The sequence below is a fragment of the Parasteatoda tepidariorum genome, chromosome 3 (genome assembly GCF_982258835.1).
Source record: "Parasteatoda tepidariorum strain Cologne lab strain chromosome 3, Ptep-v5.0, whole genome shotgun sequence".
Taxonomy (NCBI): domain Eukaryota; kingdom Metazoa; phylum Arthropoda; class Arachnida; order Araneae; family Theridiidae; genus Parasteatoda; species Parasteatoda tepidariorum.
Genome location: NC_141757.1, coordinates 12903648 through 12924865, shown reverse-complemented (window position 1 = coordinate 12924865; position 21218 = coordinate 12903648). Strand labels below are relative to the sequence as shown.

At 29.5% G+C, this 21218-nt stretch overlaps 1 protein-coding gene across 3 annotated transcripts in view; it reads right to left on the bottom strand.

Moving 5' to 3' along the window:
• ftz-f1 (ftz transcription factor 1) overlaps positions 1-20966 on the bottom strand; it is a 191122-nt gene extending 170156 nt beyond the window's left edge. For 2 of the 3 annotated variants that reach the window (XM_016053025.5, XM_087158831.1), the window contains exon 1: positions 20157-20966. In XM_016053025.5, coding sequence (XP_015908511.1) covers positions 20157-20274 — 118 coding nt within the window. In that variant the 5' untranslated portion in view covers positions 20275-20966. The remainder of the gene's footprint in view (positions 1-20156) is intronic. The other variant, XM_087158832.1, reaches the window with a different exon arrangement.
• Positions 20967-21218: the final 252 nt, after the last annotated feature.

Sequence of the window (21218 nt, the reverse complement as noted above, 5' to 3'; positions counted from 1 at the left end):
CAGAAATGTAAAATGTCTCGTTTATTAGAAGACAGATACATTGCTGGAATTGAATTAAGAAATATCATGTTAGTAACGTACATAGGAGTGGGAAACCGGAATGTGTGAAATAATTAAGCCTAACTCACGGTCCGAAAAAATGGCGTCTCTTTCTTACTGTCATCGTAATCAAAAACTGAGATTTTCAATATGAACTTTAAAAAGAAGTAGCATCCTTGGTTAATAAATAAGAGTGAAATTGACTATTGCGTTTGAATTAACCATAAACTATTAATGGATCATATTAACATACACAAATAAGCCTGTTCACAGACTTTTTTTTAATGAGCAGCAATTAATTACCTAACTAAGGAACAATTTTTGAATTTGTCGTACTAACAATTTAGCGTGAATGCGTATAAATAAAAAGGGATATTTATCATAAAGTAGATAAGAAGTTTTAAAAACCCATTCTTTTATTTCACTTTTCAGACACTAGAATGTAAATGAATGATTCGCTTCCATGAGGAAATAGCATTAAATTTTACAACGGAGACTTAAGTCTTTACTTACAGTCTAGATGGTTTATAATAACAGACATCTATTAAAGAATCACATAAGCTGAACTTAAATTAGAACCCACATTAAGAACATAAGTTCACAAAAAAAATAGTGATATAAAAACTAAAATTACAGGGTTTGAAATACTTATTAACTCAAATTCATCTCTAATTGCCTCTTTTTTATTTGACGTAACATAAAATAAATTTAAAAACTAAGAAAAAAATTTAAAATTAGGCAATTTACGCTCAGGAAGTTGCAACATAACAGAACGGAGCAAAAGATTGTTTAAACAGCTAACCCAGCAGCACGCCAGAATGTACTGTATAATTGTTTTTTCCCCTTTCCTACCTTAATTGAGAACAAGGAGTTGGCAACAGAGGCAGGTGTTCGATGAGAACTTCGTACCCGATGATATGACCCTTTGAAAATTCAACATCTTTGCAGTGGACAGATGGAATTATTCAGTACGTGCTTTCTTAATTTTTGCCCCAGGACTTTACTCGTAAACTAAAGAAGCAGCACGTAACGAAATAAACTTTTCCCGCGCTTGCGTTATGAGGAAATAAAAGGGTAAAAAAGCCAAAGTTTCGTTAAAAAAACCATCTGCTCTTTAAATAAGGTTTGGTAAAGCATACATCTTTAAATTATTTTCTTTTAATTCTTCTCACTCATAAAGCAGATGTTAATTTTTAATAGTTTTCTGGCGTAAATAAGAACAAGAATGGCGGCGGACTCTCGTGAGAAAAAAGAGTCCTTTATGAACGCTAAACTGAATCAAACGTTTTACAAAAAAAAAAGGACTTAGTTTCTTAACATTTAATTAAAAACATTCATATGGAGAGGAAACGGATATGAGATAAAGAACGGATAAGAAAGTGGTGTAAAGAGATATTTCTTATTTGAATCAGCTTAAGCCTTTATTCCTAGAAAGAAGGAAGAAAAAGCGAGCTATTTAAAAAAATTAGTTGATTTATTGTTGATAGAGTAGTAATTGTAGCATTTTTTTTTTTTTTTCAAATGCAAATCGAATGAGCAGTATTTTAGAAGGATTTCAATTTATTAAGCTTAAGGTAAAATATCCTAAAGCAGGCACCCTTTGTAGTTAGCAATAAAATTAAATTGACGTAATTAATGCTAAATATTTTTTTTATAATTCTCCTTTAGAATATAGACTTCTAGTCTGGAGGGGGTTCAACCTTACATCAGAAAAATTTCATGCTGACACCCAAAATCATACTTTTTACTGAATCCTTTAAGTTTTGGAGGTACTTTTTTATGTTTTTAGTGAGTGCTTTGATGGCATAAAAGTAATTAAATATGTACTTGTGCTTGTTGCGTACCACCTAGTTTATGTACCTTTGTCGTTCATACATCATATAAACTATGTGTACTTGTTGCGCGCCATATGCTCACCGTCGCTAAGTTAGGATATGAAATTATTGAGATCCAAGCGCGGTACAATATACTATAATTTATATATTTCCCCTTTTAATAAACAAGAAAAACAATAATGCGCATTAAACGTAAAATTGCGATCAATTTTTCACCACAGATTATACACAACAGCTGCTTACTTGGTTAATTAACATGATAAAGGTTTGAAATTATGTCAACACTCTTACTTTAGCGCAAATCAACTAATAACAGATAAACCGGCATTTCTACAAACAACAAAAAAGAATATTAAAATTAATGAATGGAGAAGTAGATGAACCAAACCATAACAGATCCAACCCTGGCAAACTCATCACCTCCTACGCTGAGTTGCACAATAACATCTGCAACTGACCCACCCTTCAAAACACACATAACACATATGTTATAAAAAAAATAAAAATACCACATCCAACTCCCCCACAATCGAACAGTTTCGAATTCAGGTAAAGTGGAAGTGGCTGGTGTTTCGAAATTTTTTACTTCCGGGACAAGAACACAGATAGGACTTCAGCAAAAGATCCAGCAAATTTGAAGATAAGTTCACTGACCGGACAGACAGAAAGAGAGCACACCCTAATATAATACTTATCTCTACCCCCTCCCCCTTCATCCTATAACCACTTCCCATTTTTAAGAGATGGGGGGGGGGACGTTAAGTAGAAAGAGAGATAGAGAAAAGCTGGAGGCAATTTTTTGTACCAGCACCCATAGGGGGCCCCTTATCTATACGAATTAAAGCATCTCTCAACCAGCCTTGCCCAACACTCCGAAAGTGTGTCACATACAGGCGATGGATATATATTAGGAATGTGTATCAACGACGACGTCACATTTACAAAGTTTTATTTTTTTTTTCCCTCTCAAATTAGGTGAACAATGCGAATAGAAAGTGGGAGCATTGGTATAAACGGGGAATAAATGGGTGCTTAAGTCCACAACTTGACATTTTTTAAGGAAAGATGATGAGTTGAATGCGCCAACCCACATCTCATTGGAAAATTCGGGTTTCCATCTTCGTCCACGATTGATAAGGGAACTTGCAAAAAAAAAGATTATCCTCTTATCAATCGCGAAAAATGCCATGTTTGCTTCTTTTTTTTTTTTAAGAGTGAAATAGAACGACAGCTGATAAATAGTTTGATTTTTAAATTCTATACCAAAAGTTCGAAACAAATTTTTACTATGTTTACATTATTTAAATTCATAAAATGCAGCTGCAACTCATCAGTAATTCGACCTTAAGTTCTATGCAAAAAAAAAAACAAAAAAAATTGTACAAATTTTTACTATGTTTACATTATTATTTTATTTCAGAAAATGCAGGAACAGCAGATTTCATAATTGGATCTTAAATTCCATTCCAAAAAAAATTTTACAAATGTTTGCTATGTTTACATTATCTTAATTCATAGAATGCAGGATACATCGTTGGATCTTTTCGATGCCAAAAAATCCTACAAATTCTTACTATGTTTACAGGGGTCTGTCCAGACATTTTGTGAAAGGTCCGTTTTCGTAAAATTGTGAAAAAAGTACTCGTAATTTGTGAATATAAAATAAACGTTAAGTCACATTCTTTCAACCAGGGTCCTGTTTTTATGAATTTGTGGAAATAGGGTCCGTTATTGCAAATAAAACTTTTTCAATGAGTTTTTAAATTGTAAAGACATACAAGATTATGCTCCACAGTGCAAAACTATAATTCAAAAAATTAAATTTTAAAAAATAAACAGCAATTGCAGCTACTGAATTAACGATGCAACATATAAATATTTGGTATTTAGCCTATTCTGCTGAACGCAGAATATTCATTTCGGACGAATAAAGGAAGAAGCGTCTGCCAAAGACAAAATTTAGTTCGTTTACATCTGTCTTTCTTCCCCCACCCCTTCCTGGGAAGGGTTTATTCGATTAACAAAACAATAGTGAAGATAAACAAATTTGTGAAGGGTCCAATTAAAAGATAAATTATTTTGTGAAGGGTCCGTTTTTATGAAAAGATATTCTGTGAAGGGTCCGTCAAATTTCTTCGAAACAGGCCCCTGGTTTACATTATTTAATTTCAAAAAAATGCAGGAACAGCAGATACATCGTTGGATCTTTTCGATGCCAAAAAACCCTACAAATTCTTACTTTGTTTACATCATTTAATTTCAAAAAATGCCGGAACAGCAGATTTCATAGATGGATCTTAAATTCTATGCCAAACAAAATTTTACAAGTGTTTATTATCAGGGGTCTGTCCAGACATTTTGTGAAAGGTCCGTTTTCGCGAAATTGTGAAAAAATTACTCACATTCTTTCAACCAGGGTCCGTTTTTATGAATTTGTGCAACTAGGGTCCGTTATTGCAAAAAAAAAACTTTTTCAAGGAGTTTTTAAATTGTAAAGACATACAAGATTATGTTCAACACTGTAAAATTATAATTAAAAAATTAAATTTTAAAAAATAAACAACAATTGCTGCTTTTAAATTAGGGATGCAACATACAAATATTTGGTATTTAGCCTATACTGCTGAACGCAGAATATTAATTTCGGACGAATAATGGAAGAATCGTCTGCCGAAGACAAAACTTAATTCGTTTACATCCATCTTTCTTGTTATCTGCCCTGGAAAAGGTTTATGCAAGGGTTATCGTAACATTTTTAGAAGATATATCATATATCCCTCAAATCATAGTTTAGAAACCTTAGACAAGGCGCGTAGCAAGATTTTTCAACAAAAAACAAGCACCTTTTAAGTACTTTTTAAGCACCCAAAAGATATTTTTAATCACTTTCCAAAACAAACAAAAAAATCATAATTAGGATCCGTGCTGTAACAAAAATGATTTTTTCTATCGTTTAAAGTTCTTAATTTATAAACACAAAACCAATAAAATTCAAAGAAATTACATAACAATGCATTTTATTGTAATTTAGAACGACAATCGATACGACAAAGAAAAAATCTATTTTTAAAAGATAGAAAATTAAGCACTTTTTACAAATATCGAATTAAAAAAAAGCACCTTTAAAGGCTTTTAAAACAGGTAAATCAAATATAAGAACCCTTAAGCATACTGCATGGATGTATGTAAATATGGATTTTTTTTTTTTTTCATTCTAGAATACATTTCAAAAACACACGTGAGGATTTTCAAATGTTAATAAGATAAAGAAAAAAAAAGTTCTAAATTTTAATCACGTCACCGAACAGCAAAATAAATAAAAATGACAGCTACCTCCCACTGGTAACCTTCGCAGGAAAATTTATATACCAGGGGTCTGTCCAGACATTTTGTGAAAGGTCCTGTTTTTGTAAAATTGTGAAAAAACTACTCATAATTTGTGAATAAATATAGAATAAGCGTTAAGTCACATTCTTTCAACCAGGGTCCTGCTTTTATGAATTTGTGCAAATAGGGACCTGTTATTCCAAAACTTGCTAAAAACCTTTTCAAGAAGTTTTTAAATTGTAAATAGACACAAGATTATATTCAACAATTGCTGCTACTAAATTAGAGATGCAAGATACAAATAGTTGGTATTTAGTCTATACTGCTCAACACAGAATATTCATTGCGGACGAATAATGGAAACAAAATCACTCATATTTTTAATAATTTCAATTGACATATTTTAAATATTACAACTTAGTAATGTATTACTTACTTTTAATGTGTTACGCATTAAGTAAATTTAAACAATTCTTAGGTATATAATAGTACTTTAATTTAAAAAAGTGAAATTAATTTTTTTTTACATAATATTCTATTAATTAATTTTATGAATGAATATAAATTCATCAATTATTTATTTACAAAAAAAAAATTATCATTTAATTTCAATAAGAACGTACACACGATGTTTGTAAATATAGAAATATTCTCTTATAATACTACATTTGGAATTTAAACTTAGGGAAACTTGGAAAACTTAATTCGTTGCGAACCGTTTTTCTGTCCGTCCTCCCCGGGAAGGGTTTATTCGACTAGCAAAACAATATTGAAGATAAACAAATTTGTGAAGGGTCCGATTAAAAGATAAATTATTTTGTAAAGGGTCCGTTTTTATGAAAAGATATTTTGTGAAAGGTCCGTTAGCGGACCCAAATGTCTTCTAAACAGGATCGAACCCACGAACTCATGGACTTGGGCCCAGTGCCCTACCAACCAGGCTATCCCAGCCTACAGGAAATGATTATAGGAAACAGAGGGTTCAATTTTTGATAAAAGATAAGAGTTCCTAGAATAGATAACATTAATAAATCTAGAGAGAAATGGATAATATCGATTATTTGATGATTAACACGTGACTCAATAAAGGGACCAAATGAACAATATAATGGATAATAGCCTAGTTCTACGTACAATTATAATTGTTTTTAACGTTAATTAAAAAAGAGAGAGAGATCTGCAGTAGTAATGATGATCATAATACGAATGAAATAAATAAAAAAATATATATATAAGACCTGTAATAATAATGATGATCATAATACGAATGAAATATATAAAAAAAAATATATACAAGACCTGTAATATTAATGATGATCGTAATACGAATGAAATATTAAAAAAATTTTAAAAAAAAACAATAAGACCTGTAATAGTAATGACGATCATAATACGAATGAAATAGTCGTAACAAAATCAGCGAAACAAAAAAAAAAAAAAAAAAAAAAAAAAAATACAACTTTATTAACTTTTCTGACGAATATTGCCCGGAAAGTTCATTTTGTAGCTGATAGCTACACTAAGGGATGTTTTTAATATCTAATATTGATTCACTTTGGCTTTGATTCCTTACTTTAGACTAAAAAACCACTTGGTGCCTGTAAATCAAATCCAATTAAAAAATTTTAATCAGAAAAATTTAGTTAAGCTGGTACATTTTTACAACAAGTTAAAATTTCAATATCAAACGAACGTTATTATTAAAATACATTAACAAGGGTCTGTTTAGAAGAAATTTGGGTCCGTTAACGGACCCTTCACAAAATATCTTTTCATAAAAACGGACCCTTCACAAAATATTTTAACTTATAAACGGACCCTTCACAAAATGATTTTTCTTTTAATCGGACCCTTCACAAATTTGTTTATCTTCATTATTATTTTGTTAATCGAATAAACCCTTTCCAGGGCAGAAAACAACAAAGATGGATGTAAACGAACTAAATTTTGTCTTCGGCAGACGATTCTTCCGTTATTCGTCCGAAATGAATATTCTGCGTTCAGCAGTATAGGCTAAATACCAAATATTTGTATGTTGCATCTCTAGTTTAGAAGCAGAAATTGTTGTTTATTTTTTAAAATTTAATTTTTTTAATTATAATTTTACAGTGTTGAGCATAATCTTGTATATCTTTAGAATTTAAAAACTCCTTGAAAAAGTTTTTTTTTTTGCAATAACGGACCCTATTTACACAAATTCAAAAAAACGGACCCTGGTTGAAAGAATGTGAATAATTTTTTCACAATTTCACAAAAAACGGACCCTTCACAAAATGTCTGGACAGACCCCTGATTAATATCATACGAGTCTCTAATTTTCCATTTCAATATTAAAATACAGTTATTACATTATTTTTGTGCCATATTGAGAGGGATGGAAAGCAGTTTAGGGTCACCGCTCAGACCAGCTTTAGCTCAAGGTCATGTTAATATAGGGAATCTTCGTGTATGCTAATATATATGTCTTAATATATCTAAGATAATTCAATCCTGACAAATCCATGAATTAAATAATATTTCCAGGTGTAATTATCACCTCAAAAGCTTAAATCATGATACTCTTTCTACAATTGTACACAATATTTTAATGGCACAATCGTAAGGTTTCTCTGTAAATTGCACGTTCAGTCACAGAAGTTATTTTTAAGTTCTTTTTTTTTTTAATTTCCTAACATTTTTTTTTTTTTTATGTGAAGAAAAAAATTAAAACTTCAATCTGTATAGGCAGCGTAGAAAAATGAAAACATCTTTCTGATAGATTTAATAATTAACATGTTTCGCCAAAATTTAAACATTTCTAACGTGAAAAAGCTATGGGCATATGTACGTAAGCCTCACTATTTTATTTTAATGATTCTTTTATTTTACTGATTATTTTATTAAATTTCAAGCAATTAAAAAAAAAAACAGAGAAGTGAACATCTTTCATGCAGATTTATTTTTAAAAACTCCAATACATTTTAACAAAAGGATATTTCAATCAATATATGAAAAAAAAATGGTGAACAGGTTTCATATAATTTCAAAAATTTAATATATTTTTACAAAACTAAATTTCAATCAATAAGGCAGAAAAATTAACATCTTTCAGAAGCACAACAAATATCAACAAAATCAAAATTAAATCAATATGTGAAAGAAAAAAAAAGGTGAACAGGTCTAATGTAGTTTAAAAAACTTAATATGTTTTTTACAAAACTAAATTTTAATTAATATGACAAAATGACAGAAAGACGAACAGCTTTCATGTTTAATTTCAAAAACTCAATTAATTTAAACAAAACTAAATTTAAGACAAAATATTTCCTACGAATTTCATTTCAAAAGATCCTAAGCATTCATTTATAAATTTTAAAACATTTTTCTCATTAAGAAAGCACGATAAGGCACCCTAAACACTAAAAAGACTGAAATACCTATATTGCCCATTGTGAAAGAATAACTAACGTATAAAGAAATTTGTTTAAAATTAATTTTTAATATTTTTGATATTATTTGCAGTCATATAACAAGTTATTAGTAAATATCAACAATAAAAATAATTATATTAAAGTCACAAAATTCTAATAAATTGTGTCATTATATATATATACATCATTGTTTTTCTAATTGAAATTAAAAAGCAGTCAATATGACTTCCTTGGCCAATCTAGTGTTAATTTCATTCCATGACCAACAAAACCACGACATGCAACTTATTCTCGAATTTTCTTTTCAAACAACTGTAAATTTGTTACAAAATAACTTTTCAACTTCAATCAGTATTGAGAAAGGTGAGCATCTTCATTGTTACGAATGAGACAACCTTTTTGACCTTTGGCGAGAAAGCAAGGCGGTAAAGCCAACATATACCACTACTGTTGTCTGATGCTTGACTGGATCTATGACTGGATGCGTTATATCCTGGGGGCACCTCAGTTGGCGATTTGGAAATAGAAGACAAGAGAGGAAGGTAGTTTTTTTTTTCTAATTCTTTTTAGCGTTCGAAAATGCTTTTCATGCCCGCCCTCCGTTATACTGGTTGGGTAAGTTAGCAAATACCGCTACATTTTTCCACTACCCTCTCGAATTATAAGGGCATCAACTTTTTTTTTTTTTTTCCCTTAACATCAACGTTGTTTTGTCCAACGCCGGGCCGAGCCAAGGCATCAAGAAAGAATTCCTTTGCGAAATCGAGATTTTTTTCCTCTTATGGTCAAAATTACAGCTTCAATAATGAACACAGAGAAAGAAAATGGCAAAATGGAACAATTTCGAAATCGAATAAGAAAAAATCATTCAGGTGACTCCCATCCATTAGGGCCATATGGACTTTTTTAAAAGCATAGTAAAGTTACATTACATAAAATTTTTTTAAAAACGTATGCTTAAAATAAATAAAAACGGTAATGAATTCTGATTTTTTTTTCTTCAAAAAAAACTAATGCGTTTAAACTTTTTAATTTCTGAAAAAGTTGCTGCGTGTTTTAAAAATTGGCCACTGATAAAAATGCGCTACAACTGGCCACTAGCGAAATTCCCGAATTTTGTTCCTAGTTCCCCTGCCTCTACTTTTTCAAAATAAATAAATATTATGAGCATAAAATATTATAAAAACCATATTTCGAAATTTAATTGTTTTGGGGACAGCTTTAATTATAGAGCAGTGGTTACCAACTGGGGGGCCACATCAGGCCCGCGAAGCCTTTTTTGTGACCCGTGAACTAAAATACATTAGTTGTCATTTTTTTTTTTGCGGACAATTTTTGTAAAAAAATCTATATGGATTTAAAATACTTTTCTTTCTTTAAAAAAAAAAAAACCTAATTTCTTCGTTTCTGTGAAATTTAACATACCAACGGTGCAAAAAAATTTTTTTCTCAGGTAAAAATCTACTTCTTATTTTAATTAGTAATTCAATACTTTTGTTTCGTGCAACTTTATAAGACTCTGACAGTAATATTTAATGTTCCTTCGAACATAAAAGAGTCCTATATAAAGTTTTGATGAAGTTGCGGCCCGCCAATTGACTGGCCCCGGCTTCATGTAAGTTGGAAACCCCTGATCTAAACATACCATTTATTGATGTAATGACTCTTTTTTTTTCATTGATTCATAAATACCAAATAAAATGTCATTTACCTGGTTCTTCCCCTAAACTTTTCAATTGTGTCATACTGTCAAATCTGCGTGCATTTCGTAGTATACGTTCGAAACAGTTTGATTTTTTTAAAATTCACCTCGTTCAAAAAGAGGTGATTTAGCTAGTTTATTTATTTATTTTTTTATAAAAGTAACGCAAACAAAAAACTCTTGTTTTTAACTAATTTCTATATTTGGTATGAATTCCTACATTTTGTCTGAAATTCTTTAAGTTAAATAGAGCCACCATGATTTTAAATTTATTTCGAACTTATAACGTCATTTAAAGCTAAATAATAATAATAAAAAAACGACAAATTTAACACTAAATAATAATAAAAAAAAAACGACAACGGCAAGAAACTCTCAGAACTTTCACTTTATAATCAACTTCAAAAGAAAAAAAAAATATATATATAGTCGAAGCCCGATTTAACGAACCCCTATTTACTGCCCTATATTAACCCTATACCTATAATATAACCTATAGAACCCCTATATTAAATCTGACAGTAATATTTAATGTTCCTTCAAACATAAAAGAGTCCTATATAAAATTTTGATAAGTTGCGGCCCACCATTTGACTGGTGTTTTTAATTGCGGCCCCCGGCCTCAAGTTGGAAACCCCTGTTATAGTTGTTGTTGTTGTAGTTCATTTACGTCGCACTAGAGCTGCACAATGGGCTATTGGCGACGGTCTGGGAAACATCCCTGAGGATGATAATCTGCAGAGGAGATGGCACCCCCGCTTCGGTAGCCCGACGACCTGCACGCGAATTCGAGCACTTTACGGTAGAACAGTTTAACGAGGACCAATACCGCACACCCTCGGTCCCTACGGAGACTGATCCAAGTGGTCACCCATCTGCACACTGACCGCAGTGATGCATAACTTCGGTGATCTGCTGGGAAACGTGTCTTAACGATCAGTCCACTGCGGGACCCATAACTATTTGTGATTATAGATCGTAATAATTATTTATTGAGATAATTACAATTGTATTTTATATTTATCTGTCTCCCGATTACAATGACTTTAAGAATTTTTTTTTGTTTGAAAACTGAAAATACCATTTAAATATTCCTACTTTCATGTTGCCTCCAGCACAATTACGTAAGTTCAGCGCAGCGCATTTACTACAGAACAATCCTGCTATTAACAGAGCTTGCGCAGAACATACGTGTATGAACATGCAGGATGCTACAATATTTCTAATAAAATGTTTTTGCGAGCTCACAGTTTACCAATTAATATTGCGAATATTTTTATGCCTATATCTAAACCAATATATTTTAATTCGAATGTGAATCTTGTTTTCGACTTCTGTTTGGAACACGTTTTTATTTGTTTGTTTGTTCTTTTAAACATGTTTTTTTCTCTTTTTTTTTAAAGGGCAAAACAATAGTTTTTGTTTTAAATAAAAATTTATTAAGCTATTATAAAGTGTAATCATTAACTTTTTAAAATCGTGCCAATAAAAATCGTGTAAATACGGTACTTTTTCATATATAAATTAATATTATCAATAAACAATCAAAAAAATGCCCACTTTCGTTGCATAAGCCTTCTAACATGATAAAAAAGAATAATTGAAAATTTTGAATATGCTTCAATTATTTAAATATGTTTTGCACACAACATTTTCGTATTTCTATTTTCAGTTTTTTCTGGGTTTTTTTTTTTTACCGAACTCATTCCTATGATATAAATCAATATAGAGTTCTAAGCTTTTCTTTTCTAAAAAAAAAAAAGTGATTTTCAAACAAATTTCGCCAAAATGAGATGGCAACCAAACGATTGAAAGTAGAGTTAATCAATGCTTGCAGAAAGTTTCTTAATTGAGATTTTGCGATCGCAGAAAGTTTTTTCATTTTATCTAAGTTTGAGCAAATGATTATTTAGAGCAACACAAACTCAGATTAGCTACTTAACTCAAGATTAAAAAGATTTTTATCATAAAATTTACTTTTTTTTTTCATTTTGAAACTAGAAGTATTTATATAAATAATAGAAAGTAAAGTACTTAAAAAGATTTTTCTTTTAAAAAAATTATCTCAGTTTTAAAAAAGAAAAATAATTGTTTAAACCACATTGGTTTAAACCAACCAACCCTGTTAGTATGCATAAGTAAATGAATTTTCCCTAATGGGTGGGGATATATTATTGAACGGGAAGATATATGCCAAACCTCGATTATTCAGCAAATATCGGTAATATTTCTGAGTCTAGAACCTGACCAAAATGGTGCTTCACACCTTTTAAAAAAAATTATCACATCACAAAAGACGCATTTACGACACAGCGATTGATTGATATCGAAGAAAGGAAAATACTCAAATGAAATAATAAATTGGCGAAGCGAAATCTAAAAATATTAAAATTACAATATTTAAATAATAGTTGTAAAAATAAGCATAACGTGGTAAATGAAATAAGAAATTAATTTTTTCTTTTTTCAACTAAAATAAAAAAGATAACCTTCGTTAAGGACGATTCAAGGGGAGGAGAGAGGAGGGGGCTCGGTTATAGCAGCAGTATTAAGCTTACAAATATGCAGCATGCATCCTTCGCAGTCGTATGTCAGGCAAAGATGAGGCAAACATTTTTTAAACACCAGATGTGCAAAAAAAATTTATCGAAACTTCCTTGACCTTCATAACAAAATTCAAAATTTTCATGAAATATAGCTAGCTAAAAGCTATTAAATAAATAAATAAATAAGTATACTTTATATCTAAAAACCTCTTATCGCAGCCAAAATAAAATCATAATAATAAATTAAAGTAAAAAATACAGAACAACGGTAAAACTATAAAATATTCCAATAAAATCGTTTGATTTCGAAAATATAGGAAGTAGTACTCCCCTCAGAAGGAATTCGCTTCCCGTTTTAGGAACGGAAGAAATGAAAAAGAAAAGCGAAAAATTTCCCCTTCCCGAATAAAAAAAAAGGGTAGGATCATCAACTAACGGTTGTGGCGAAAAGTATGGAAGGAAAAAGCTAAAACTCGCCAATGTCAAACGATAGGTCGTCAAGGACTTACATATGGGCGGGTGAGAAATTGATCCATAGAGCATTATTCTAATAACAGCCTTTAAAATCTCGTCTGATAAACTACATAGAACAAATATCGCCCTTCTTATCTGAGATTATCCATTCATTTGAATAAAACCAATGTTCGAACATTCTGGAAGAACGAAACCAGTTTCGACGGCCGGTCACGTAAATTAGATTTAAGCTTTAGAGCGTTTAAAATAATGAAAATGTATGGATAGGCCATGCATAGAAAGAATTTAGAATTGCTTTAAAAATGGAATAGCGGTATTTATCACTTTTAGAAAAATAAAGATAACATTAAATAAGGGGTATTCACCCTTTTTAAAGAAAAATGTCATGAAGAAAAATGTCATTTAAAGAAAAATGTCATGAGGGTTGCTTTACAATTAACGGTTACTTTACGGTTTACTAATTACGGGTTAAATTAAAAAATGGCTATTGTTAGAGGAAAATATTAAAAGTTACTATAATAAAATCTAATATATTATGAAATAATTGTTTGGTTAATTTAGTATACATAATTTTAAAAGAATTTTCAGACGATAATTTTAAAAGAATATTCAGACGATTTAAAATTTTAATAGCTATATGCAAAATATTTTAGAGCAGTAAGGAAAGGTGCACAAATTTATAATTTAAACTTCTATGTACTGAAAAAAATTTTTTAATCTATTTTGTACATAAATTTCTCTTAAAAATTTTATTTAACTTAAATTAGACTTTTATGTGCTTTAAAGAATTATGAATAGAACTATTAAGCCTTAACTAATTTTATTTCGTAATAAAGTACCATTCAAATAAAAGTAAAATTTAATATGTTTTAAAAGGTTAACAATAAGATTTATTTGCTTAAATAAATATCTACGCATTTTGAGAGCTTTGTAGGTACTGGTTCATATAAATATTATTTTATTAATTCAAAGGATTCCGTAAATTTTCATAAAATTTATTATGAATTTAAATAAATGTGCTTTCAATCCTTAGGCAAAAGTTATCAATTAAGTAATCATACTAGTTTTCTTTTTAATAGATGATTGAAAGAAACTTTTTTTTAAATTTATCTGTACATGTTAAAAACTAGATCATTCTGTTGTTTTATTATTATTATTAAACAGACTTAAATAAGAGAAATATTTTTTTTTTAAAAAAAGAATTTTTTTTACACATAAAAATTATTACATTCATAATTTTGTAAACTTAAAAATATTTTATACATTGATATGACACATACAAGTGTCTTCTAGCCACTTAAACTCATGGAGAAACTGATCTGTTTTCTATATAAAAGTCCTTATCTTTTTATGTCAATGTCAAAATCTTTCTTTATCTTTTATGAATAGCTAAACACGAATAATCTAAATTATGAACACTGCCACAACTTCATTAAACTTTTCTGTGAACTCGAATATAAAGCAATATAATTCATAGAGACATTTTTATCTCCCATTTTTTTAATTAATTTATCCAAGAATTATATTAGAAACTAGGTATATAGATAATTTTTAAAATTTGCGAGGAATTTCAATGGCATCCATACATAATTACTTTTTATTTTAATGTTATGAAAATTTAGAACTAATAAAAACTAGTGTAAGGTTAAGCTTGTAAAAAACTGGTTAAAACAGACGAAAACTGAGAATGATTATCACGAAATCAGTGTATGTGTAAATTTTTTTTTAGTCGAATTTAAAACAATTAATATATGTATGTACAGTAATAAATAAATAAACGTAAGTATTTTACTCTAGTAAACGAGGGCACAACCTGCGGACCATCGACTATTGATGTGCGGCCCGCGAAAGCTTCTAAACGCAATGGATATTTTTACTTTAAATAGAAAAAAAATAGCGAAAATTTTCACTAAATTCATATGTCTATGTATAGTAATAAATAAACAAACATAAATATTTTACTCTGGTATACGGTCCACAACCTGCGGCCCGTTGACTATTGCGGCCCTCTAGAGCTTCTAAACACAATGGAATTTTTTTTTTTTTTTTTTAGAAAAATAAAAATTTAAAATTTTGAAATGCACATTTGAGTCATTACTTTTTGATGCGTTCAATTTCCACAGATTCCTTTATAAATTCACGTTGTATTTTTTTATCATTTTCTTTACGGTTATTTATAACAGTTGCTATGAAATTTTGAGTGACTTTAAAAATCCCAATATTTCAATAAGCGAATTTCGAATCTGAGTAATCCCTTTCTGGCATGTTTTACTTTTGCCGATTATATCACAAATCCGAGTGATGTTTCGATCGTTTTTTGGGCAATTATAAATACAAATTTCCACGTGGTTTTTAAAATCATTTATTAAGACTCGTGAGTTGTAAAACGTTCTTAATTTGTGCCGATTTCATCATAAATCTAAAGAGTTTTTTAAAGACACTTATTGCTTTGCTTCTTGATTTTTAACTACGACATTAATTACGATACGAGAGTTTCAAATCGCATATTTATATTATCACTATTTGACGTGCTTTTTTATTTTGCCGATTTTATCACAAATCGTAGTTATTTTTCAATAATTTTTTCGACAGTTTTTGAGATCGGCAGTTTTGCTCTCGTTGTTTTAAACATTTCGAATTTTATTATGACATGCCACTTTCAAATCACGCATTTAAATTAATTACTTATTGATACGCTTTATTTGTGCTGATTTCATCGTAAATTTAAGTGTTTTATTATTTTTTTTAATTCTTGCGATGTTTTTCCCCGCGATTTGGCGGATCCCATTACTTGAACTTCAATGTTATCGCGACAAAAGAGTTTCTTAAGTCAGATAATCAATCACTTTCTGATACAATTTATTTGCGCATAATTCACTGTTATTTTTCCGTCATTTTTTTGGTAGTTATTATACAATGTTATTGCAACCTGAAAAATTCGAGAAGTGAAGGAGAACACGAATTTTTAAAACTGATCACAGTTTATAATTTATTTTTGTTTTAAATTTTTTAGAAGCTTAATTTTTTTTTTTTTTTTTTTTTTTTTTACGCAAAAAACCGAAATGAACACGTTTTTTATTTCAAATTCATAAAGCCTCTATCAATTCAAGAAATAGAATCTGAAATATAGTACCAAATAAATATTGAATCTTACTTAGCACTATAATGGTTTTATTTTAATTTTTGGTTTTAGTTTAACTCAATAAATTTTCTTTAATTAAAAAATTAAAATTTATACAGCTCATTAAAATATGAAGGTTGGTAATTTGCTTTACACTATCATTCTGTGAACATTACAGTTTTTTCCTTCTTTTTTTTTGTAGAATTAATATTTTATATTTCTTTTTCCAAATAATATATATATATATGAAAAAATATAAATGAAATTTTAAAATATCTATACATAAAAATCCAAAAAAAAGGATATAATAAAGGATATAAAAAAAAGGACATCAGCTCACACAATTATATCTGCAAAAAAGAGTGCTTTCTAATATTGTATCAATATAGCCAAAGCAAAATATATCAATACAATAGTGTGAGGAGCACTCAAAAAATTTCTTGAAACAAAATAGAATATATATACAAAATATATATAAATTAACAAAAAGGGAAAAATGATTTTAAAAAGGATCAGTTTTTTTCATTTTTGAATGAATTCTAATATAATTGAAAGCATTTAATTTTTTCGCAAATATAAGTTAGCTGATAAAAAAATTAAATTCTTAAAACACTAGTGCTAGGATAAAAAATATCTAGGATAATAGTGATTGGCCACCAATATGATTAAATATGTGTGCAGTCCTTCATTAGTCAACTGGCTGTGCAAGTGGCCCTTCACTCAGAAAGGTTGTGCACACACTTCGACATGAATCTAGGCTAGCATGAAAGTATGTTACTGACTATAGGATAGGAGTGCACAACCTTTTTGAGTGAAGGGCCACTTTCACCAGTCATGTTAGCTGCAAATATATATTTTGAATAAACATTAGTGTTCTAAGCACTAAATATTTTTATCAGTGCTTAGTCACTTATTTTCAGAAAATTAAATACTTTTAATTATTTAAAACTAAAAAAACTGATATTTTTTTAAAAACTTTTTCAAAATAATTAATTTATCATATATAAATATTGGCAGGGGGGGTGATATAAATTTTCACCAAAAGGAAGCTTACAGAATGAATATGCAAAAAAAATATATACATTTTATAAAGTAATATAAATTTGAATTAAATATTTTAAACAAAAACCACATTAAAATAAATATTTTAATTGCATTCAGAAGCTCCCGTGGCCTGCACATTAACAGTCAGCGGGCCACAGGTTGTACATCCCTACTACTGTAAGACATGGGTGCCATCCTTAGGGAGGTGGGCAGTGGTTATTATATCCTCCTCAATATTTCGGACAAATAAAGAAGATTTTCATGAATCATAGATTTAAATTCAATAAGGATGAACACAAATAAAAAATAAGTCTTTTCGCATATGTTTAGCAGTGTGTGTGAAATTTAGAGACTCGTCCTCTTCAAAAAGTGGACATCAGCGATTCTCATGCAATTGATATTATCTTAAAATAAATATTAGTGTTATAAACCCCAGTGTTTTTTACAGAAGAAAAAGAATTTTACATTATATTCCATTGTATTTCATTATATTTTTACTTTTATTGCTTCGCTTTAATTGAGAGTCATTATCTCTTCAGGAAATTTTTTAACAGACTTAATGAAATTTTTAAATAAAAGCCCAATAATTATTTCAGTTTCCATAATATTTAAATAGATATTTTGAAGGCTGCTTTCAAGTTATACAACAGTATAAAATCCAAATTATAACACGATATAACTTTTTAAACAGAATTATCGATAAGAATTTTAGTCATAAAATGGTAAAAGATTCTAACTTCCATAATAACTTATCCTTCTCTTTTGTTTTAAGTTAAAGATAACATAAATAAATATTAGAATTTAAACTTCTTTTTCTACAACTAGAATGTCTACTATTTGTTAATAACTATTTGTAAATAATAAAGCTAATTGCAGATGAGATTTTATACATATTTAAAATCTAATAAAAGCGTGGCTTTTTTCCTGAAATTTTCTTTTTAAAATACATTAAATCATATAAGAGGAGTGACAATTCTAGACTTAACGTTTTTAAATTATTTAGCTAAAATTTGTTGTTAATTGGTAATGTTATCTTATATTTATTTTTATCTGATAAAGCATAGCAAATTGATGACTTTTTGTTCACATAACCTAATAATATGACCTGTTTAATAATCCTGTATGAAATTCATTATCATGTTATCGAGATTTTTTTAAGCGTTTTTTTTTTTTTTTTCTTCTTCTTGTCGTAGACAGTTAAAAATGTTAAACAAGTTTTAACAAAGAATAATTTTACATCGCCAAATTTGGCGAGAAAACGTGTACTACTACGATTCATAACTACAATCTTACCTCACTCAGTCCAACATTAATGAAGGCAAGTGTTAAAGATCAAAACAATCAAACAATGTAGGAGTAGTAGTTATTTATTGGACCATATATTTATAATAGTCTACTTTGCAAAACTAAGTAATAAAGCTTTTAAAGTATCTTCAAACAATTATCTCCGTAACCCTACCGACTATACTATGTTGTATAAGATCAATTGAATAGGACAAAAAGTTGGAATGTTTCAAATAACCAAACCACGACTTTAAAAACTTTTTAAGATTTTTGTCAAAAAAATATGGCTGAAATCACGGAAATGATGCACCATATGATCAATAATTCAGTATTGAAAGTACATAATATCAATATAATAGATGATTTTTAAACTGGGATAACATTATGACGAATTATTTAAATACCGCCAAATTTGGCGAGAAAAATATGTACCGCAATACATTACTATAACATCATAAAATTAGACCTCCAATATATCAGATAGTTATTTCTCAAATTGAAATATTTGATGAACACTAAAAATATATACTGGCCATTTTGTTTTCAAACAATTACGTATCACATACTACCGATGTTGCGTAATCACTGCAAAAATATATTGATCATTTAATTTTAGAATATTATCGTATTCAATTATAACGATAATGTTGCCGAATCAACCATACGTTGATCATTTTGTTTAATATAATTACGAATTAAATCATATCGATAATGTTGCATAATTACTGTTAATATTCATTGATCATTTAGTTTGCAAAAAATTACGCATTAAATCATACCAATATTGTTGCATAAATCCCTGTAAATATATATATTGATCATCTTTATACGAATAATTACGCATTAAATCTTACCAATATTGTTGCATAAATCCCTGTATATATATATATTGATCATCTTGTTTCGAATAATTATTAAATCATACCGATATTGTTGCATAATCCTTGTAAATATATATATTGATCACCTTTTTTCGAATAATTATTAAATCATATCAATATTGTTGCATAATCCTTGTTAAAAATATATTGATCATATTGTTTCGAATAATTACTCATTAAATCATACCGATATTGTTGCATAATCCCTGCAAAAATATATTGATCATCTTGTTTTGAATAATTACTCATTAAATCATACCGATATTGTTGCATAATCCCTGTTCAAAAAATATTGATCATCTTGTTTCGAATAATTACTCATTAAATCATACCAATATTGTTTCGTAATACCTGTAAAAATATATTGAACATCTTGTTTTGAATAATTACGCATTAAATCATACCGATAATATTGCAATATACATGAAATCAAGAGCATAGAAATAGGGAACAACTATACTAATGAAGAACAATAGTAATAAGAGCTACTGACCTGTAATTTCAAGGGAATGGTCATCTTGCCCTTGTGTCACGGCCGCCACCGTGGTGGTGGTCGAGTCGCTGTTCATATCGCTGGCGGACGATACATTGGGTCCACCGTCAACTAACATCACTTCCCGTTCCACGCCTGGGCCGATCACGATTCACTTTCTATAACAAAACACCACCCGGCAGCAATTATTGCTCGCGGAAGCAATTACGATCATCCATAAGATGCATCAGAAATCGTTAACATCAATAATCGTAGCGGTCAACCTTCACACAACAAAATATCTTTGCGTTTCTTTATTTTCGCAACTTTGTGAACCACAGGTCAGAATAGCCGGTGGAGATCAAGGACAAGGCTTAGCGTTCTTCCTTCCGTAGCGTTTTAGGGTAGGTAAAGCCAGCCCTGAAAAAACTTCACTTTCAGACGCAGTGAGCAGGCGCAGAAAAGTGGGTTAAAACGGCGAGCTTTCTCGAAAGTAGGTCACTAGTGTTACCAAGTCGCTTTCGCTAGTGATAACACGAAATCCCTCGATGATGAAACGTACACATTATGACATAATCACACAAGTCTTCTACAAGCAGTTAGAGAAAGGGATAGGATGTTTTAAAAACAAAAGGCAAGAAAAGTATTATAGAAGAAGGAACCTAACTACACGAACCGCCGCCGTTGATGTAACTGCCGACAATAAACACAGAAGTCACGTGGTAACGCTATCGATGCGCTTTGCCGGAGTTCCACCACTTGCCGAATGGGGAGGAGCGAATTTTATTTTTGTATTTTGGGTTTCGATATTTTTTTGCTAAGGGCGGATGTAAAAAAAAAATTTTTTTTTCCTATTTATATATAATTTTTTTCTTTTTTATTTCCCTTCAGATTTTACTTTCGTAAATTTTGTTAACTTCTTTTTGGCAAAGAAAAGGAAAAAGTAGGACACTTTTTTCGCTTTTCGTAGTTTTTCCTACCACAAAATGCAATTTTATTTCTTTATTTTTTGACAGGTATATTGCTTTTTTTTAGGTATATATTCTGCAAAAAAAAAAATTTTATTATTATTTATAAATTTAT